At 46.7% G+C, this 23,348-nt stretch overlaps 1 protein-coding gene across 1 annotated transcript in view; it reads right to left on the bottom strand.

Moving 5' to 3' along the window:
• The window catches only part of LOC119391668 (sodium-coupled monocarboxylate transporter 2), a 100,664-nt gene extending 79,491 nt beyond the window's left edge, over positions 1 to 21,173 (bottom strand). The window contains exon 1 of the mRNA XM_037659336.2: positions 20,708 to 21,173. Coding sequence (XP_037515264.1) covers positions 20,708 to 21,043 — 336 coding nt within the window. The 5' untranslated portion in view covers positions 21,044 to 21,173. The remainder of the gene's footprint in view (positions 1 to 20,707) is intronic.
• Positions 21,174 to 23,348: the final 2,175 nt, after the last annotated feature.

Below are 23,348 nucleotides of genomic sequence, written 5' to 3'. Positions count from 1 at the left end.
ATTACGCTTAAACGACCACCAAGAAGCAACACTTAGTTTTGACGGAATAGTTTTTTCAACATTAAATTGACCGTTCTTTGGCGTCAAATGAGGAAAAGAAGCGCTTCAGCCGCAGCGTTAAATGATTTAAGGGGTGTCACTTGTATACTTCGCGCACTCAGGCCACCTTTTTGTTCGGAAAAAGTTATCCAAACTCAGTGCATAGGTACAGTACTTGACTAATTTAGAATTGAATCTGGCCCTTTGATTGTCACTTTAGTATCAAAATAAATGAACTTACGACAGCATCCGCTGTCCTAACCTCATGGCGACATCTTGAGGTAATGAAGGCGAAAACGCGGAGGCAAATCGCGCACAGGTGAGAGCGAGTCCCGAATTCTCATTCGCGCATTACTTTCAGCCAGTGAATAGAAAACATAGTTATCTTATTTAGAACAGCAAAATTCCACAAAATGTGCCACTTAGTATAACATTTGGTCTATTTTTAGCCTTGCTTCTTGCACCTTCGGGCAGATGCGAAACTGTTGCATCTGGCTCATATAGCTACGCTAATTTAGTGTCTGTTATCGCAGTTTCCAGCAGCTGGAATACTTGGCGCACATGCGCGGAAGCACAGCCCCTTAAAGAGATCCTCTGTCATTGTCATGGTGCGGGAATTTTTCAAGCCCGGTATTTTACGTTTTCGTGTCTTTTCTGGCTTACTAAAACTCGCCCTCGCGGTAAGCTCCCAGAAGCGCAGTTTACCAAGATATCCTAACCATACATTCCTTGTGAGCGGAGGCGCGCAACGAAAGAGGGATGCAGGATGATAATCATAACACCACTGCTACTATACAGTAAGGCTTTGATTTGGGCCAGTTGGTTCATAGCGATAGGAAGGCACAACGCGACAGGGACAAGGGACGAATACACACCACACACGTGTTTTCAGCGAAAGCGTTTGTTTCAGTCCCGCTGTGCCTTCTTTACGGAAGTCTCGAGGTCAATCCTGCACGTTGGGCCATGGGCCGTATTATATACTACGAGTGTTGCGCATTTATTGCTTGGCCAATTGTGCCCAATGTGAAGTCATCCACCAATGGTTTCGTGTTAAACTTATCATCCCCGGAAACGAGTACAAAGTCTGTAGCTGCAGCCTTTATGCTGAGAATGTGCAATTCGTGTGCTTTTGACGTCTCTGTTGAGAAAAATCGCAATATTGGCCTCCCTCACCGCCGCTGAGGTGCGCGTATCGCTGCGTGGATGCCCCATCAAGCAGACATGTTCTGCGCCCCAAGCTTTTTTCGCAGCAGTTGCGGCTTTACGTGATAACTTATTCGAAACATCATTTCGCTTTCGAACTTGCGCAGAGGGCGGTGCTGAGCGGTCTGGCTCGGCACGGTGATCGCATGCGAAGCTTCGTGGCACACGAGGAAGTTTGAATCGTTCCAGAAATGCGATGCGTGCTGTCGTGGCGATCGTTCAGGGCACCTTTTTCTGGGTATGCGCGAGTTTGTTCCCTTCCACGACAGCAGTGCAAGAAAAGACAGAGTAATTTAATTTCATGTCAAACTTGGTGCGCGACGTATAGACAAATTTCGCAATTTTTCATTTTTTCGAAATTCAAAATATCGCACGTGATATTGAGATAGGAATCGTCGATTGATTTTTTTTATCGTTTAAGGAGTAATATTTAAGCGGTTTAGCCTTTAATCCATTAATCGCTATCGATGAGGGGTTTGTTTCGTCGATTAATGAAATATCTACATTTATGGCGGGTGCTTTCAAAGAGCCTGAAATGCACTAATTTGTTTGGCAGGTGGAACAAAGGTGCACACAAGTGTTACAAAGTTACACACAAGTGTGTAACGGTTTGATAAGCGATACTATTTATTCTGTTGAATACTCAGTATATACGGTGCTAACGACGAGTGAAGAGATAAACGACGTATGAAATAATACCAAAGAAGATAGAAACCTAGGGAATAATAGACACTTCAAGTGGCGATCGTCCAACAAGGAGTGCTGCTGGAACGATGCGGAACACAAAATGCCGCTATAAAATTGCACTTATCGATCACATATTGAGGTTTATGCGCAAAGAAACGACGCAGGACGACAGAAAACACGAGGACACCACTCTGTGTCATCAGTAGTGCTGCGTCGTTCCTATGCGGTAATCCTCAAATTATGCAGTGTCAATCAGATGTTGAGCTTGAGGAGTGAAACACTGTAGAACTAAACGAAAAATGAGAAAAACGACACCATTAAAAAGTGTGGTCCGGTAAAAATGCGCAGCAAATTCCAGTAAATCAAGCGAGACAAGAAAGTTACAGTCTCTTGTTTTTCGCACCACACACTCTTTTCTACAGAGCAAAGCAATATCAATTGGCTGAGATGCTTAATTTGGCACGGCTGCGCTTGAACGCTGGCTCTGTTGTTTGGGCAACAACCAATACTCAAGGTCCTTATCACTCACTTGCTTTACCCGTTCAGATATTGGTCCTCGCCAAGGGATGATCGTGTCTTTAAAAAATAATAAACATATGCCGCTAGCCGACCAACCGCAAACTTGAGTTGCTACACAATCATTACCGGAGACTGGCCACTCGGACGCTACAGATGTTTCAACTCTATTGATACGCATATAGGTGTGCGCAGTGGAGAGAAAGGGGAAAGGGAGGCGCCAATAGGTTTTTCTGCCAGCAGCACGTGAAAGCTCATATATCTCAGTTGATCACAAAAAGCACTCAAACCAACCCTGCGTCTAACAATGTACTAACTGTGCCATCGTCAGAAGTCCCCCAGCCTTCGTTAACATCGGAATTCATGTTTGCCTCGCCTGCACAATTATACAGTCAGTGATCCGCCCAGGCATTTGGATCGCAAATAGATGTTTTATACTTTGCATTTGGTTATTTTCTGAAGCCAATTATATGGGATAAAAATAATGAGCATAAATCGTAGCGCAAGTGGGAAACGTACACGTTATGAATTCGGCCATTGCATTTCACCATTGCGCTACAAGACATAGCCACATCATCAGACATATATATAGAGGTGAAGAAGGAGAGGGAGCGAGCAGGTAGGGAGGTAATGACTAGACTTGAGGTGGAATAAAAAAATAAACGCACGAAATGTGCTACGTGCTCAAAGCGAGCGTTTAGCTCTATCTGAACAAGCACAAGAAAAAGATTAGCTATAAGCGGAACTTTGGGAGTATAAAACCTTTGGATAACACCTTGTTCATGAGCTTTATGCCAAACGAAACACTATCCGTCTCGGAAATTGATTCAGCCTCTTCAAATAGATCGTCGTAAAATGTACAGATGCATCTGTGTCTGTTGAAAATGTTGTTCCTGAGCAAAATGCTGTTGAGGAGCTAAACTTAGTAATGATGAGCTAAACGTAGTAGTTTTCTAAACAGAAATTTTTCCTCTGAAGATGGCGGTGAAGGGAAACGTCATTGTCGGACGTCCTACGCCAGACGCAAGAAGACGGAGATCGTTGGTGCCGTCTCCAGGACACATTCTGCGCGGACCCAGTCTTTCTTTAATGCCTGTCTCGCGTCCTGTGTGCATTAGGGCTGAAGAAACTGTTGCATGCGAAAAGCCGACTCGAGTGTGCATCTAGGCGAACTTTTTCCCATAAGTGCTTTAGCCAGGAACAATACTACGTTGACCACAAACGCCCATATGCACAAATTTGCACTTTAAAGCAACAGTTCCTCTTTTTTCTGTCAATTTGATGTTCCGTGAACACGAGAGAACATATTGAAGACCTAATAATCATGACAATGGCAACAATAACTACATGCTCGCTCATTTAAGTGGTTGCGCGGGAACGTCATTTTGTTCACTTTGGCGGCTTTGTAACTCCGATCTCACAGAAATAATACAACCCGTTTTTACAGATTAAGTTAGAGCACGTACTGGGCTTTAATTCTGGGGAGATTAAAAAATATCGAAGATGGCTTTTTTTTAATTGCATTTCTAGGTATTGCATTTTTATAGACATGCCTTCACTTATTGATTCTTGGTTTGCGTTTGACGTCATTCTCGGCAATCATATTTAACAAAATTGTTAAACTAATGTGTGGCAACACTCCGGGGAATTTTGGAAATTCTGAGTATTATAGACGCGAAGCAAAAAAATATAAAACTAGAGCGTTATTGTGCAATGTGCCGTATTTGCGATTTCTTTTTCATAAAATATGGGCAACCAAACTGCAAGATAACAATATTTGGTAAACACGAGTTACTCGTCGTATGTCAAGAAAAATTTTGAGACTCACAGCTCAAATATTTATTTTGTAGGACCTCGTCAAAGTCCCATTTTCGCGCAATTCTCAAAAAACGGTTGTGCTGAGTGGAGACTTCCGAATTTTTTCGACTAAGGCAAAATCTTTTTTTTTCGCAAGACTGAGAATGGCTTCGTGGCCCTCGTGGCTCGAACCGGAAGATATATATATTTTTAGCGAAATTAAAGGGGGTCCGCGGACATGCATCGACGTTCTTATCTGAACACACCCTATTACGTTTGTTTTCGAATGATTTGCTGACCGCTGCTCCTCGTCTTGCATTGCGATGTTTTGCGCGGAAAGAATCATTTCAACGAGGCTCTTCATAATCGGGTATTGCTGTGTTCAGGATGCTGCATGCGATCCGGCTGTCGCAGCACGGCTTCCCCATCTTCTGTGCTGGCACCGTTCGGTGGTGAGGCGCTTTTAACGCCGCCGAAATGCGACACGACCGACCCATGGATGCCCTGAAATCTGTGCGCGCAGCGTCATGTGATCCACGTCAGGCCAACGTCCATCCCCTCCGAAGAGCTGTACGTCTTAGCTGGCTTCCAGGCATGAATTGGGACGGCTCACAAAAACAGCCACGAGAATGATATGTAGCCCTTCCTATTAATAAAGTTGTGTTTCTTAAAACCTTGAAACAGTGTCTTTATTATTCCATTTCCCATACATGGGCATGGATCATCCTGGGAGGATCGTCAGAACTGTGCTGCGGGAAAGCAATGCTTTGGAGGGCGCATTACATGGCCTGCTTAAGGTTTGGTTGGTTTAGTAATCCTTGGCACGAAAATGCAGCAAGCGCACGAGTGGACTGTTCGGTTTTTCATCACACTCTCGCAGGGCGGCACTTAAACACTTCGAACGTAGGAGTTCGCTCCGTGGCGCCCAGTGGTAAGTCACGTCGATTTCCTTGCGGCAGCTGCTCTTGGTCAAGTGGCGTACACAATTCGGGCATCCAACGACATTACATGGACACGGATTTTTCTCTAACTTGCAGTTAGAGCAAGTTGCACGAGCCGGCAAAGCCCGCGCAGCAATAAGCGACCACTAAACAACTCTTGAGGCTCGACTGCGCCAACTGAGCAGAGCCTGGTGAAAACGAAACCTTTCGCCCACCCGCGTCCTCAAGGGTAACGTTAGGAGTTAATTATTTTTGCTAGGAATAGAACAGAAATAAACAAGCAACTCATTATGCCGTCTTGCAATGCACTACAGTGATCTTTTAACACCAAAGCTGTTTCGCAAACCGTTCCTTGTGAGTTGATCCAGAAAACTTTCATCATCATAAACGGGTATGTGCCACAGAAAATGGGTAAATCCCACTACTCACCACTAGTCCAATAAAAATAGAGAAGGCAACAGTTGCCCAACAGAATGGCTGCGGAGCGACGGCGGCGAGCTGAAGACCCTGAGTACGTACAACGAGAGAATACTACGGAACGGGAAGGGCAAGGGCGGCTGCGAGAAGACCCCGACGCGATGGAAGGCCTACGCCAACAACGACGTGCCCGTAGATCTATGAGAGGTGCGAACGCTTGGTTTCAGCGAGAGTTTCTGTCTCTGGAGTTGGGACAACCGTGTCGTGTCTGTGACTGTCTGTGGTTTAAGTCGAACCTCTCTGCGCTGAGAATCAACGTAGAAATGACCTAGCGTCAGCAAGCTAAAGCCTCGCAACAATCTAGAAGCAACCTGAAACCTGCATCACCTAGCTAAGGCCTAGAAACAACCTAGAAGCAACACTAGATTGGTCTTAAAAATCGTCCAGTTTCGCTTTTTGAAGCCTTGCGCGGCTTAGTGCAAGCTTCGCCAATTTTTTTCATCATGGGTAGTTTGAGTATAATGAATAATCAGGCTGAGAATGTAGGAAGTCATCGGGCTGATACTACAATGTGCCTCTGGTGGCGCCAATCGTGTCCTACATTTGCATTAATTTCTAGATTACTAAAGCGCTGCTACACATAACTTTCACTCTAGCGTGAATTGTTGTTTGCCTTTGCATTTCTTCAACCCTTTGCCTATCGAGTTTGTTGGCCAAGAACGGTACAAAAACGCCGATCTTTGTTTTATTGGCCTATCTGATTCTACGTGTTTTTTAACAACTAAATAAACTATTTGGATGCGTTTCATTCGCAAGATACAAAAAAAACAGTCATAGTTTCACCGCAATGGCGAAGCAATGAACGCGATAGCAACATATTGTAAAGTTGTACGAAGCGAGGCTGGAGGCTAACTCGTTTGTATCCGACCTCGCTTAACTCTACAAAACGCTGGCATAAGAGAATACGGCGTTTCCAGGGAAATATGCTCTTTCCGTATAGTCACTTCACGTTGAGAGCGCAGCACGTAGAAGGTGGTACACGAGCCGCCCGCTGATGGCTACCGAGAAAGCGCGCATGCCAGCGATCGCGACCGCGCCCTTGGAATCAAAGTCCAGAGTTGCTGCTCGAGCGACAGCCTTCGGTGCTGCAAATGTTCCTGAAATTAAAAAAAAGAAAAATGCGGAGACAAGGGAGACTGCAAAAAAGAAAAAGAAAAAAAGAAAGAAAAACTTGGACGCGACGGTGCGGGTTTGTTTACATCTATCGCTCTCCGCTACCGATACGTTGAGACGCGGTAGTCGTCCGTATCCGATGATCTAGAAAACATACTCTGCTACGTGTACGCACTGCCACACTCGCAGGCGAACTGAAAATTTTCAATCCGCAAAACTTCGGCAAACAAGCGGGGTTTTTTTGTGTTTTTTTTTTTTTGTTTTTTATCTGGGGCTGTTGCCGGCACGTGGGCGCCGCTCGCGCGCAGACGAAGACGCCATTTTCTCAATCGCGTTACCAGAACCCAGTCCTTTCTCGACTAAAATGCGCGCTTTGAGCGCGTTTTTAAATTTTTTTACTACACCATCTGTGAAGCCAAAGCGAACGCAACAAAAGAAATTAAAGTAGCTTCATTGCGGCGCCTCCAATCGCTCCTTCCAGCGTGGACGAGCCCAGCTCGTCTTCGGTAGGGACAAGGTTAAGGAACTTCCCATCGGTTTATGGGACATTCATTGAGAGTTTCTTCTTTTCGCTCCATGCAAGTTGGAAAGCAACGCAGGCGCGAGAACAACTCAGCCTGCATGGAAACAGTGCGCCGCGTCCGGCATGCACAAATTACTCGCGACAGCTTGTCAGACGTGTCCGTACGTTACTACCTCAATTATCGTTTTGTAACCGAGTTTTAAACCCCGGCAATTCCTTTTTCGCGAGTGTTGAGTCACACAGCGCCATATTATGCTGTCACTACATGTCATGTCAGCTTGTAGGTTTTCGCGTCCATTGCCGCGTGCGTATTCCTGAGCGCTGTGTGTCGAGCATTAATTGAAGGTAGCCACGCAATTAATGACCCGACAAATCGGCCGCAGTGATGCACGATTATGCGCGCTCGCGGCCACATGAAGCCTGTTTCTCGCGGAGATAGGTACAACTGTTGATGGACAAAGACCTGGTCGTCCGTTTAGCGAGCGCGTCAGAAACTTGACCAGACCTCACGAAAGCACTTGTTTGAAATTTTTAAGCAGATCCCATGAGCTGTGAGGATTAAAAGCGTGAGAAGAATTGCGCCGATTGCTGGCTACCCAGCAACCGTTGGTAGGACGCAAAGCGTTACCATGTTGACGAAGGCGTTTACGTATGGTGAACTGAGCGGCTGAGCGAGCGAATCAGCAAAGGTAGCCAAAAAACGATAGCGACGATTGTGGGAAGCCAGACAGAATGATTTTCTCCTCCGGCCGTTCGGGAGTGCAGAGCAATAAGGAACTTTAATCTGGGAAAGTATCATTTGAGACGTTTGATTTTACGATCAGATGGTGATTATTAAAAAAAAACAAATGACGGTCGAGTTTTCATTCTTGAATTTCGGCGCCAAAACTGCAGAAGCTCAGTGTTAGTGCGACGTTACGGATTTCAATGCGTTTCCATTCTAGCGAGTTTTAAGCGCATAGACTTAATGAAGCTTATGAAACTAAGGAAGGTTCAAGCGGTTTATCCTGTTAACTGTTTGTAGTCGCATCTTTTAAAACTGTCGCAATGAATCTTTTAAAACTCCTCCGTTAGAACAACGTCGTAAGAAAAATGCGCTGGGATAGACAGCGCTTTTCTTTTTCGAATAGATTTCGAATGAACCCCATGTATTACTGGAACAAGAAGTGCAATGTCCTCCTGCATAACCTGCCCGAACAAAAAATTAAAAAATGGCTTAATAGCATACATATTAGGCCACGCGAGCTTGAATGAACGCCATTTCTTGTTTCTGTAACTACATTTTCCCGAGGTGTTTCCCTGCATTCCCTCTGGTTTTCAAACATGCCGAAACGCCCACACCTTCGTCTTCAGTACAAAGTGTGAACAACGTATCATTACTTTGCATATTAGGCGGCGCCTCCGGTATGCGAAAGAGGCAGTGAGGACATCAAATCTGGCGCCCGGGTTGCGACTCCTGTTTTGGGGTTCGCCGGGACCGAAGCTTGCCAGAGGGTGTTCGCACAGAAAATTGGCTGCTCGCAGTAGCGGACACTCGACCCTGTACGGCATGCAGAGGCCTCGGTGAACCCCAGCCCACAATCTCAGCCCATCATCATCTCAGCCTTGGTGTGCCCATCACCTCGTTGGTGCCGCGAAGATCATGCGCCGCTTTCTTCATTATAATCTTAGGTGTTCCCCTGATACCTACGTTTGCCGGTCACACGTTCCCAGTAGTAGTGGTAAAAAATGCAATGCTCGCTCGGTGACGGGGGCTACCAATATACTACCGCAGTATTACCGCCGAAAAAAAAAGAAGAAAAATAGAGCGGCTGTGGGAATCGATCTCCACCACTCGCAACCACGCGCCTGACTCTTTCTCACTATGCTCACCATAGAATGAAGTTTGTTTCGTTCTTCTTCATTTCCATATAACTGAAGTGACAGGCTATGTGCCTTGTTAAAAGGTGAGTCAGCTTAGCTGTTGCTTACTCGGCGCACTAAAATCGTCTTAGTTTTGTGGGCTCAGCGAATACAGGCATGCCCTCGGGTGATTCTTTGCGCTCAGTACATGCATATATCATGCATTTTCAGTAAAGCTTTCTCGAACATTCACATCAGCGCGACATAACGAAACTCTTGTACGAAGTCATCGTGCGAAGGGGTGACTTATCGCTGGCGAGAACGCCGCACGCGGGAGAGGCTTTGACATTGCCCGGATGTGACGGCAGCCGGAGGTTCCGCTGTTACGTTCTTTAGAATTTGAAAAACGCGTCAGCGGATGTTCGATCACACGACCTCTTAACGCTATAGCACGCGCCGGATGATTGCGCGCATCAAGCCACCATCCTTCTCGCCCTCACATGCTTGCCCTCGCACCTGCGCCAACCAGCCCACCGCGGGCTGGTCATTCTCCCCGTACACGCACTTGCGTGAGCATCGGGTTAATTTAAAAGAAAAGGAGCAATACAAAATATGAGTTCAATTCTCGTCTGCGATCACGCATCATCACAAGCGTATAGATAGATAGATTGATTCTCCCGCTATATTTTTCAAGCTTGAGGCAAATGACGGTGAACGCAGCATATGCGGCCAATGTGCCACTTGTTTTTCACGAGGTTATCACGAGGTTTTCCAAGAAAGGGCAACTATAGAGGCTTTAACTTTGTTTTCTCTTTAGCACAGATCATGAAACATACAAAAATCATAAAATCAATTTCCCGTCTGTAACCTAGTGCTTGTAAAAGCCGCACGTGTGCTTTCCCATCACTTCCGTTTGAAACATACAGAACCGCCTGCCAGCCGAGCAGTGTTTCCAGTCTTTCGCGGCTTGTTGTCATAGTTTATAGGCGAATTTTCATCGCGATAGACGATCTGGTTGTAGTATAAGCTTGCTCGAAATGAGAGCACTCATTCACGCACATTGGTAAATGTAGGCGCAATCACACGAACTTTGTTAGGTCAATGTTCGCATTTTTAAAGTTAAATGGACTGTCGGCGAACACTGCCGTAGAAGTTCAGCGGCCTGTCGTACATAAAATGAAAGTTAATTTTTAGGGCTCGCTGTACTTCCGATTGTATGTGTTTACTCTCATTTTTACGAAACGTACTCCAACCGAGACGAGCCAGATGAACGAGCTCCAACGTGGAAGTCGGCTGGAGTATAGGCAGCAAACTACGTACTAATCCGCCATTAATGTACACCCAAAGATGTCGTGCCTCGAAGCAAGACAGGTCTGCTTTGTCTATACACTAGCGACGCCTGTGCGTCTCGTGCAACGAAGGCGTCTTCAGTTTTTCAGATAGACGCTGGTTTCAACGAGATGCATTAAATTGTTGGTATTTACAGCTACCAGCCAGCGCGTACTTGTGTATGGGGACGTACTAGTCGTACACAACTTAAGAAGTTTGAAACGCGGCAGCCGATCGCCTCCGCGACTAAATAAATAGTCCCGCTTCTGTACATGGTAATGTTCTCCGAAGGCGGGGTCACCGGATGTCTGGCTCATGACGTCAGTCTCAAGTGTGCTCCCATTAGTGCGTGCGTGTGCGCATCCGCCTTTGAGGAGGAAATGCCGCGGACTTCTAGAGTTGTATCCGACTGCACGTGTAGCACTTCGTTTCTCTCTTTCCCATTTAGAATAACACGCCGGGCGTGCCGCCATGGGAACCTCCCCAGAATTCAGGAATGAGCACCGTTCACAACTACCGATGAAGAAGAGTTGCCAGCCCAATTCCTTGCTTTAAAGTGCATGCATGTTTTACGTGGTACTCTTCAATGCGCATGAGCGAACCTGACTCGTGCACGCGTATGAAGTTCATGCAACGCACGCGTGCGGCACAATAAATGACTAAAACGGCAAAAAAGCAGCTTCGTACTAGTGGTTCCAAGCCTAAAGGAACAGGGGAACTCGGAGGCCTTCCTTGTTCCTCTTTATTTTTCTTTCTTTCTTCCTCTCTTTCTTTCTCTTTCTCTCTTTTATCTCTTTCAGTTTTTTCTATATCTTGTTTTGTCTCTGTTTCTTTCTGTATCCTTCTCGCTCCTTCTATCTTTTTTCACTTTCTTACATTTCTTTCTACCTCTCACTCTACTTCTCGCTTCCTCTTTCTTTCTCTCTCTCTTTCTTTGTTTCTCTTTGTCTCGTGCTTTCTGTTCTTTCTATCTATTTTTTTTCTGTTTCTTTTGACCTTTCTCTCTTTGTGTATTTATTTCTGTCTTTCTGTCTTTTCGTTTCTGTTTCTTCCCTTTCTTTCGATTTCTATCTTTCTCTTTCTTTCTATCTTTTTGTTTCTCTCTCTCTCTCTCTCTCTGTACTCGTTTCCTCGTCCCGTCCCAGCTTTTGCATACCACGCCGGACAAATCGGTGCAGCGGTAAACAGCGCGCGCCGGGGCCACATGTTCGCGGAGCGAAGCGGACGATGAACAAGTGGGCGAATAGAGCACGCGCCGGCCGAGCTATTGCGTTGCACGCGCTAGAAAGGTAGAGGCCATTCATGATCATGATAGTTTTTGCGAACGCGTAACGGCATAAAGAAAAGCAAAACAGATTCTTTGTAAAAAAAATACAACCGTCGCAGAGAGGGTAGAGCGAATGGACATGTATATGCCGGCGTACTCGCGTCAATTGCAAAGAAGAGGCAAACGTGCCGGCTGCGAGTGTCTTGCATGAACGTATAAAAGCACACGCACGCACGCACACACAAACACACACACACAGAGATTACATACGCGTACAAGCAATTCTAGCCGCTACGGTAATTTAAGAACATCTGATGTAATAACGTTGATCCTTAATACTGAGTGTGGACACAGTAAATTAGTCCCGAGTGAAGGTTCTCGGTGAAGATTCCATCTCAGGTAAAGCAGTCCTGTTGTTACATGCATTGGTTGGCAAACTCACTCATGAGTCGACTCACTCAGACTCAGTTCTCGCCATGAGTCTGAGTCTGAGTGAGTCCGGGTGTGTAATATTTTGGTGAAATCGAGTCCGAGTGAGTCCGGTTGAAGAAAAGTTTGTTGAGTCTGAGGCCGAGTGAGCCCCCAGAGCAAAATATATTTCGTGAGTGACTCGCAGTGAGCGTTAGTCTTTCTGCCGACCTGTGGTTACATGACATCCTACTCCATGATACGGGCTCGAACCTCATGATTTGTACAATGTTAAACAAGCCCAATAAATAAACTTTAGAAAAAAATAAGAAGGAAGGTTAGATCGTTCATTTTGCATGGTAAGCAGTACCATGTCGATGCCTGTGTGGCACAGGTACCATTTAACATCCATCTGACAAGATCAGCTATCCTAACAAACGAGCGGAGATAAAAAAAGAACATTAAGTCTGAAAAATAAAACAAGTGCGGGAAAAGGAGCCATGAAGCAAACGTACAGTTTTCTCAGCTGATAAAAAATGGTCCAGTGTATCGAACGCCTTTTTCGTGTCCCGAAAAGGAGCAAAAAAAGAAAAAAAAATACGCGAGCACTACATCCTTTTTTATCAATTCAATGGCACGCAAAGCCGTTAAAACCGTTCATCGACATGGCTTTGTACGAGTGCGGAAAACGTATTGTGGGCTTTGTGAATCCACTGAGCCTTCTACGAAAACGACGCCTCACTCATATCCACTGTCAGCCCAGCGTTCGCTGGCGATGCGGTCTAGCTGCAAGTTACGCAGAGCTATACACCAGAGCACGCCTGTCTCGCACCCAGGCTGCTGGCGAGCCGAGCGGATACTCTCGCACCCAGACGCCGGGCTGACCGGGCCGCCAAGACGCGCGCGGGCTACACAAAGTAAACAGGGCAAGCTGCAGTTCTGAGGCTTTAAAGTGCGAAAAAGTACCCGTTCACGCCGCTTCAGCGTATAAGAGCTCGTCTGGGCACTACTGCGTCGTCTTTGGATGCCAAAACAAGCAGCGCAACAAGAGGATATTAGCGTTGTCTGCGACGATTACGACACGCCACGGAAATAGTGCCGGTGCGGTGTTTTCAGCTTCGCCGCGAGTGGATAACTGTGATTCAAGCAAAAAAACTAGGAGCCGAGTGAAAATGCGCGAGTAAGTATACTAACTGCGTGTATTCTGCAGTGTGATGCCCACCTATTTCATTTTGCGAACCTAATTTGAGTGACACGCAGCTGGGTTGAAGGCAGGCGCGAGCTTTGTGTGGGGGTGCACTTCATACCTTTGAGTGTTTCCTTTGACGAAAATGTAGTGCAAGGTAGTGCTTTCAAGCACAAGCAATCAGCATGCTTTGCCACTTTCAACGTAGTATTAGGCTTTAGTGCTTTTGATGGCATCCACGCCTTCGAGATTTCGTCTTCGAAATGTAATAAATGGCACGGTGCTCCTCAACAGCTGGCCAGAATTTCGTGCTTTCATTTAAGTGTTTGATGTCCCCAAATTTATTTGGACACGAGGCATCCAGCTGCACATAATACATATATTGGCACGTAAGTAAACAGTACTCGCGCCAGTGTCCTTTACGTCGCAGGCATAGCTAACCGGCTTAACTAAGAGTAGCACAGTTTCGCTTGTAAAGCACCATCGTTACAAGAATAAAATCGCGCAGGTAGCTTCCAAAAGGGATCGCTGAACGATACTGCAGGTTATACTCTCTGATAGCACGCTTTTCTGAGCAAGACGCATTATTGTAAGAGCGCTCGTGAAACAAAAATTACGTTCCGCGAAACTACCCGTAAAGCGTACTCTAATTATTACGCGATGCATGCTGAAATGATGAGCTTTCACAAAACTTTGTGCACAACTTGTAATATGGGGCAACAAAACATCGTTTCACTCTTCGCGAGCTGCACTGCAATTACGATTCACGCGTACTACAGCGAGAACGTTTTTTTTACAAATGTAACACCGTACGTATCTGACGAGGTTGCTTCCGCAGCCCACTCAGCACGTACTGTATACATTGTGGACTTGTATGAGCAAGATGTTCTTGATGTTCCAATAAAATCAGCGAAAATGTCCAGGCTAGAAAAGACGCGAAACACGCTCTCCGACGGGCTGAATTTCGGGAGTTTCACGTTTTCTCTGTGTAGCGTCTACAAATATGGCGATGCGCATGGAATTCGCTGTGTTCTGGTCTATACGCCTTGTGCACCGCCTATAGAGGCGCCACTGATAGCCACCTAGCCGGCGCCGCCGACAGTACGTGAGGGAAGCCGAGCAGACGACAGCGTTTTGCACAGCTTTGCTGTGAGGAGATGGATGAAGTTCGCGGCTGTTATTTTCCCTTCGTGCGGGTGACAGACAACTAATTCTGCGCTGGCAGCTGCAGGAAAGGCGCGGGCCTCTACAAAAGTGGACTTGTGCACGATGTTTGTCACAAACGAGCGCTTAACTGAGCGTACGTCGCCGATTTCGAACGACGGCATGAAAGCCTGGAGCCGACGGTTCGTGCGCGACAGAGCGCGCGCATCGAAAAAAAAAAAAACAAGTAAGAAAGGCGCCGAATGCGCGCCCCTTACCCTCTCCGCAGAAGACGCCACCGACACAACCAACGCACGCGAAAGATCGGGATGTTCGAGAAAGCAAAGCGGCGCCAGCGGCGCCAAGGTAAATTTAAATGGTAGCGAAGCTTCCATAGAAGCCCATACGTTCAGGAAATGGCTGCTCATCAGCTGCTCATGGGGCTTAGCGCCATCTCAGGGGCGTAGCCAAGGGGGGGGGGGGGGGGTTGGGGGGGTTCAACCCCCCCCCCGAAATTTTTCAGTTTTGCTTGCGTATATATGCGCGCACACATACAAACGCACGCACGAACAGGCATAAAGTATGGTTGAACCCCCCCCGAAAAAAATTTCTGGCTACGCCCCTGCGCCATCTGTGTGAGGAAGGAACACTTCCGGCGGAACAAAAAATAAAGAGGATGTGACGCAATATCCGGTTAAAAAGTGACGTCATTTTGTTGGCACTAGCGCGGAATTTGACCTCAAAATATTTTTCTTAGGCCCCTGATCGCTAAGGACTCGCGCTGCGGCGAGCCGGCAAGCCCTTGGCGAATGCGCTTGAAGCCAACGCTAGCTAAACTAATATCGACTCGTGACTAAACAGCGGTGTTTAAGTGTACCGTCGTGCAATTCGCCTTGGTTTTACCAGGAAACTTTATTCTCTGAGCTTTTGTTCTGCGTTCGTGTCATCTTCCACGGCGTGAATAAAGTAGGCAACAGCGTACCTCTCATGTTTGCAGCGTTGCTTATTCGCTTCGCACATGCGCAGGGGACTTAAAAGAGCGCATTGCATCTGTCCTTCAGTTCTAACGAGAATAAATGACGCCCGGTTATGCCAAAATGATGATATTTCAGTTTTATTCAATGATCCTAATAACGTAGTTTAACACACCCTACACAATGAGCAACAAATGTCATAATAAGTACAAAAAGTGCGTACACTACGTGCACTATGTTTTGCCTTTTGCTCCGATAAATTAACCTTACGTGTAACGTATCAAGACATGCGAAATGTAGTGATTATAGCGCGACAGATAACTTAGCGATCTGCTCACCGATAACAGGAAATACAGTAGGCACCGCGTGTTCGCGAAGGAAACCGGGCAGCAGGAATACTGATCCATGAAAATCCAGCAAGCACACTACTCCGAACCGTTGCCCTAGAGTCTTATCTAGAAGAGAGGGCTCGCCAGGCGTACGTGTGTTGCTATTGCATCCTTGGAACACCACATCGTTTCCGCGAATACCGAGGAAAGCGTTCGGCGAGAAATGTTAGCCGCCTCGTGCCGTTGTCCGTTGAACACCGTAGCCAACACGTTCACCAACGATGAAACGCACCTCGCAACTTCGCGCACACCAAAATCAAATTCTCACCACAATAATTCACAGAACTCATGCAAGTGCGAAACACCAGAACACCTGAGGGGGCGTGTCGCCGCAGACGAACTTACGAGCGCGCCTTTCCATGCACCGCAAGAGCTGCACTGAATGAAAATGACGTGCGCCTCTCTTCAGGGGGCGCTAAGAAACAGGTTTTTTGTAAGAATTAAACACTGTCGTACATTCTTGACACATTGCACCTACGTAATATTGTTCGGGAAATAAATATAATTTGTAAAACATAAAGATTGCTTTACGTTTGAATAAAACTTGGTTTTTCGCTATTAGTGTTTGTTCCCTCCAAACATAGTCGCGCTTCAATCGCAGCACCCATAACTCCCCTTGCTGTTGTCGTTGGCAATAAGTTCTGAACCGTTTTTCGCCCGAAGCTTCGCGACCTATTTGAATCGACCTTGGCGGCGCCGTCTGATTCCGCAGACGAATCGGTGAGAAGATCTAGCCCTCTCCCTAGTTTTCGCTGTGCTACGCACAGATGAATCATACGCAGCTTCCCGAACCCAGGCGCAAGCCGATACAGGCAATGCAAGCGATGCAAGCAATGCACGTGCGGGGCGACGGAGAGTCAGTCAGTGCGCCTTGCTCCCGACTGGGCTGCAGAAATTAGGCGCCTTTTCCTCTTCAAACCACTACCACCAGTCAGTGAGGAGTCAGTCAGCGAAGAAGTTATGTCGTTCTAGTGATAGCATCGTTCGCTCGACCGCAGAAGACGTGTTGTTTGATGATCTAGTGCTGTGAGTAAAGTATCAAGAGATGACGCCGCGGGAGCAGTGACAAGTTTTGAAGAGGGTCGCCGAGGAGACATGTGATGACCGACTGCGGAGGAGAACGAACGTCCGCGTGGAGTGAATCGTCATGCCGGTGAATATGAAAGGTGCGTCGCGCAGACCAGTGTAACAAGACCCAGCTATGAGGTGCAGCTCGTGGTGAACATCCGCTTTGTTTTGTTTACAAAGGTGACGTCTCAATCACTTCTTGTTCTTTCTGAAGTCAACCACTGCTGCACTTCTGTTTCTGTAAATAAATATAGAACTTAGCTTGTAATAGCGCGGTACATGTACCGCGCTAGTACAAGCTAAGTTCATGGATCACCAACTCGCCCGAAGTACAACACTTCTGAAATATAGAACGTTTGAGCGAAGTGCCCTTGGGGGGCACGGCGGTCGAACCGAACCAACACATGCTCAGGCTGATAACTTTGGTCGTCTATCAGTGTCAACATGATCGAGTGCATCCAGCGAGCACCGATATAGCAAGCACCGATATGGCAGAACGAAAGCATTAGAACAAGAAGCGACGTGTTACCTCGCACAATGACGAAGCGGCTCGCCTTTGCCAACGAAGAGCGGCAATCCATTGTTTCCGTCGCTCTTGCTCAGGAGGCCTTGCGGTAAGTAAAACCGTGTTCCGGGCGCGTTTTTGTAGGTGTTTGAGCATTCCACTCCACAGCAATTGTTATTCGACATCCCTTGAAGGTTCCGCCACCACATATACGACGAACGTTGCTTATTTCACTACGGAAACGTGAACAACGCGAAAACACACGTACAACGACGTAGGAAACCACGGCGGCCGTCTGCTTGGTTTCCCGAGAGTAATGACCGAGTTCGTCGCCGATGGCGCTTCCGTCGGCGCACACGCACACTAGGCGTATACACTCCGTCAAATGGCAGCGCGACACAAGCGAAAGACGAGAAAGAAATAAGCACGACAGGAGCGCCTGTTTCACAGGTTGCTGAACTGAGAGTTCACCCATCTTGCTGCTTTTGTCAAAGCGCGTACCGCAGAGCGTACGCAATGCACACAACAAAATCTGGCGCGCAAGAAATCAGCGCTACTGATTCAGTAGGGAGCGAGCACGATAGGTCGAAGGCTTGCATGCACGCACCAACACACTAATAACTAAAGAAAATCTAATTGTATATAATCAGGCAGATAGCGCTAACAAGGCAACCTACGCCTCGCAATCACGCTAGGGCTCAGCGGTTCGCGCTGCGTGTACGTCCGTTCGAGTGAAGCCTGGGCTGGAGCACTTATGGCAGGTGTTCCGAAATCATTGCAGACAATTTAGCGTTGTCCCTAAAGACGAAAGTGTACACCCATTGTATTTTGCCAGTACTATCATAAGAGGCGGAAACTAGGAGGATAACAAAGACATTCGAGAAGAAGCTAAAAACCAAGCAGCGTGCGATTGAGCGAAACATGAGAGCAACACTAAGGGATAGGAGGAGAGCGCAGTGGATTAGAGAAAAAAACACGCATCTCCTCGAAGTGAATCATGACGAGTGGGCGCAGTTCTGGGTAATGTATGGGTGAGTAACCACACGTTACCCGAGCATTGCCCTATATAATGTAAATTGAATGACATAAAATGACATAAAGTGACACAAAGTGACATAAAGAGTCGACGACAAAGCTAGGTCGTAAGGTCCATAATGTCTACGTTGAAGTCGCCGAACTAGTATAAAGGGCTTGCGCTTGTAGATGTTTTATATTGTACAGTCACAATTATGACTGATGTTCGTCTATTGTAAAACTTTTTTTATTCCCATACACACATATATGTTTCGACTATAGCAACGGTTTTCTATATACCGTGGCACCGGACAAGTGAGAGTCGACGACAAAGCTAGGTCGTAAGGTCCATAATGTGTTTACGTTGAAGTCGCAGACTAGTATAAAGGGTTTGTGCTAGCAGGTGTTGTATATTGTTTTGTCACAATTATGACTGGTATTAGTCTATTGTTAAACCTATTGTTAAAACCACGCACGCATCTCCACGAAGTGAATCACGGCGAGTGGTCGAGTAGGTGTGTAAGCATGGGCACGAACATACGGATGGACGGACATGCCTCGGCCTTAAGGTGCTTCGCCCCTAAAAACGGTAACAGATGATATCTTAGTCGATGTCAACAGAAAAAAAATGCCCCTGGGCGTGTCACGTAGTCTGAAGGACACCGAACAAATGGTCAGTTGAAGTGACAAAATGTATAGCAAGAGACGGGAAACGTAACCGACGACGTCAGATGGTTAGATGGGGTGATGAAATTGAGAAATTTGCAGGCATAAACTGGAATCGGCTCGCGCAGGACAAAGCAAATTGGAGATCATTGGTAGAGGACATGGCCAGTGCAGCGGACATGTCCCTCCAGTGGCTGGAGGCGACACCTGCCGCCACTGGAGATGATAACTAAGCTCCAATGTATATCGCGGAGCTTGACCTCACGTCCTAAATTCCAGAGAGTTAAAAGAAAGGTCGAGAGATTCAGTCTAGGCGTTTAGATTTTTTTTGAACGCATGTCCTTTTGCTGATACGCTTAATGACACATGTTACGAAATGAGACACGAATCCTCCTATCACGGCCGTTCACCTGACTCTATATAGCGCACCTCATTAAGTTGTTGCTTCTTCTTTCTTTCTGCAAGGTTGACGCACGTCTAAGCTATTAGCTTCACTGTACTTAGCGAACAGAGGTTAAAATGTCGAGATGTTATGTGATATATATATATATATATATATATATATATATATATATATATATATATATATATATATATATATATATATATATATATATATATATATATATATATATATATATATATATATATATATATATATATATATATATATATATTAAGGTATGTGTGCAACTAGCAGCGAACATCATCCGCTGAACCTTAATGCTATATACGGCGGAACCTTCTATAAATGCCTAGGCGTTACGAAAGTCGACACTTTTCGCCTTCTTCGCGCACCGGCTAGGTAATTCACATTACTAGCAGCATACTAACTTATATTGGCTGACATTTCTATTCTGCTCCTGTATTATCAAATTTAATATTACATAAAGTGCTAATTAACAATCAAATGAAGTACGCTTCATCCGTCTACAACTCGCATTCGAATACGCTTATTCAATCACTTGAACTAATCCAAAACCATGCCGCGTGCTTAATTTCTAGCAATTGGAGCCGCACATGAAGCGCGAGTTTCATACAAAACTCTTCGCAACGTCCTCCGCTCTCAGCCCGACTCGAGTGTTTTCGCCTTTCTTCGATTAATACATCCTATTTCCACAACTTCTATCAGGGCTCTAACATTATATCATCTCCAACCTAGACATTCATGTCGAATTGATCACAACCACATGGTTAGAATTATTCAGTGTCACAGCGTCTCTTACGGGTCGCTCGTTTCCGGGAACTCTCACGAATGGAATCACCTTCCCGGCGCACTTGTTACAATCAAGGACAACGCAAAGCTTCCTTCAGCCGTAGCGGACATCATCGCATCCTGGCTTCAGTTATCCTTTGCTGCATATATATTTATGTATTTTTGCCCAGTACTCTGTGGAATACCTTGGTCTTGAAAGTACAATCGAATTTTAAGAAATGAAATGAAATACCGCACGGAAGCCACTGCCCTCAGATCCGTTCGAAACGCTCGGCGAATCGTTGCGTCCCGTTATGACCGCGGCGGACGGAACAATCGCTGTAGCGTTCCGAGCGAAACCGTATATCACACCCCCAGCGCGCCAAGCGCGAGCAGGTTTCTTTCCTCTTTTGTAGTGCACCCACCTCGAAGACGGACGTGACGCGCAGCTTGTAGAGTACGGGAATGACGACGAGCGTGACGACGGGCACGAGAAGCGGCGCCGACACCAGGCTCCAGGCGTAGTGAAATCCGTGCGCGTAGTAGTGAGCCCCGAAGCCGATGACGCCGATCGCCGAGATCATGGAGGCGAGCACGGACACGGCCAGCGGCAGCGTGCCCATGCTGCGGCTCCCGAGGAACACCTCGTCGGCCGTGGACGCCTTGCGGGCCCGCCGCGAGAAGGCGAAGTACAGGCCGAGCCCCAGGTTGGCGGCCATCAGCACGCCGAAGGTGACGTGCTCCACGTTCACGGCCGACATTCCTCCCCCCGTTGTGCGAGGCGGCGATGAGGATCCCTGCGGTGTTGTCGAGCGGCGTCGATTTTCAGCGGGCGACAGCGATCGCGTTTACAGTCAGCCCCGCTCAGGCCCCGCTGCGTCTTTGGCCACCTGCGACTCGCGGTTCGCTCCATTTATGCACCGCACAGTCGAGCGAGCGTTGGCGCTGCCCGCAGTGCACGTCGCGCGGAAGAGGAAAAATAAAAATAAACGCATTTGAAGCACAGGCGCGATTCCGTCCTATATTCCCGCTTTCGTATTTTTAATGGGGATCTAAGGGCAGGATGGTAGAGTGCGAGACAGCTGCACTAAACGTAACCACTCCAAACACGTGATTAGAGAAAAGTCAGACTGCTATTACTGTTATACACATAGAAAACATACCATAAAGGCTGGCTGAAAAATCGTCCTTGTTCTTGAGCGAAAAATCGAGACAGATACAGTAGAAATCTTCGATAAATAAACAGTAAAAATCTTTGGTTCCAGCGTGAATCGAACCAAGGCCTTTTGCGTGGCAAGTAGGTGTTCTATCACAGAGCCATGCCACTTCTTGAAACCGTTTGCGAAAAAAAAAAAAAAACCCTATACGAATGTTATGCAGTGCAAGGAGTCTCCTTAACTCATGTATAGAGACCGCATTTTAGGCAAATGCCTATTTGTTCCTTACGCTCCTATCGCGCCACTTTAATAGCATGAATTAGAGGCTAAGGAGGGCTTTATAGTGTTTTTATAGTGCCTATAAATGCCTATTTTTGGCGTTCGTGCCTATATGCCAATAAGTGCCTGTAAATGCCTATTTTCAAAACTGGCGCCTATGTGAACACTATTTAACCTCAAGTTTCACTTCTCGGTCCAGTTTGAGCCTGTTTTTCATGTTACCGCGCAACACTGACTGTTCGGAACTCTATGGGGTTCAACCTAGTCCTCTGGTTCAACCAAGTCCCGGAAAAAACCGCTAGCAGAAGTGAAGTCCGACGCGTGGGTGAGCATACGCCGCCGCGCTGACATGGCGCGAGCGTTTGTCGAATGCAAAATTGCGGAGAGCCGTCAGGGGACAGTGAAGCTTGTAATCAGGGGCGTAGCCAGGGGGAGGGGGTTCAAGAATACATACCAACGCACACATACCAACGCACGCACGAACATACATAAAGTATAATTGAACCCCCCCCCCCCCCCCAAAAAAAAAAATTTCTTCCTACGTTACGGTTTGTAATTTACTTTTTAAGGTGTTTACCGCCAGGGGAGCAACTGGTTCTACGCGATTCGACCCGGCAAGTAAGAAGAACCCCCTCCTTCTGGTCTTTAAGCGATTTGGATGCCTGCTGCTGCTTTGCCCTTCTCGGTCATGCCGAAAAGAAAGGTAGAGAGGTGTGTGTTGATTCGACAGTGAACACTTGACTCACCATGCTGCAGAATAAGCGGAGATGCCGTGTTCTGCAAGGCGTGCGTGTCAAAGGACAATTGCACGGCTACGTTCAACTGCATGGTGCCTGTGTACCACCTTAAACAATAACAATTTTTTGGTTTCTTGACGTAAATATAGGTCGCGCACGTCTTCCTTTGAAATTATTTGCATTTACGTAAAAATTTATTGTGCCTATATTTACGACATTGGAGGCCTAAAACGTTGTTTTCCCTGCCTATTTTTGGCGCCTAAAACGCGCTTTTTTAAAGCCTAAAAATCCGGCCTCTACTCGTGTAATATTGCGTGGCAGAAGCGTAGAATCGCGCCAGGCGTCAAAACATCTGAATTGCGCAGCGAGAGGGTGGTTTAAAGGTCCACCCATTGCAAAGCGCTTAGGCATAATTAATCATCATGAGCAACAGCACCAACACAGTGCGCAGCTGGGCAGGTTCGTGTGTTTCCTTACGGACGCATAGTGCTATAGTTCACCAATTCGCAAAAGGAAGAATTATGGCGTAGTGCAGGGGCGTAGCCAGGGGATGTTGGGGGGTTCAACCCCCTCCCACCCGAAATTTTTCAGTTTTGCTTGCGTATATATACACGCGCACATACAAACGCACGCACGAGCATACATAAAGTATGGTTGAACCCCCCGAAAAAAATTTCTGGCTACGACCCTGGTGTAGTTGGCATTTCGCAACTGTACAGACGGGTCCACAGTTAAAGGGAACACTTGCGTGCAGAGCATGTTTAGATTTCGCTCTCTTGCAAAAATATAGTGGCTTAGATTTGCATAAAACTACTCGTGGTTGACAGTTCTGCCTTTTTTTGACAGACTCGTGCAGTGCATGGACAATGTTTCCCTTTCCACTTGCTGTTAGA

The sequence above is a fragment of the Rhipicephalus sanguineus genome, chromosome 1, assembly GCF_013339695.2.
Source record: "Rhipicephalus sanguineus isolate Rsan-2018 chromosome 1, BIME_Rsan_1.4, whole genome shotgun sequence".
Taxonomy (NCBI): Eukaryota; Metazoa; Arthropoda; class Arachnida; order Ixodida; family Ixodidae; genus Rhipicephalus; species Rhipicephalus sanguineus.
The sequence above is the reverse complement of the archived record's forward strand: the minus strand, read 5'-3'. Positions and strand labels throughout refer to the sequence as shown.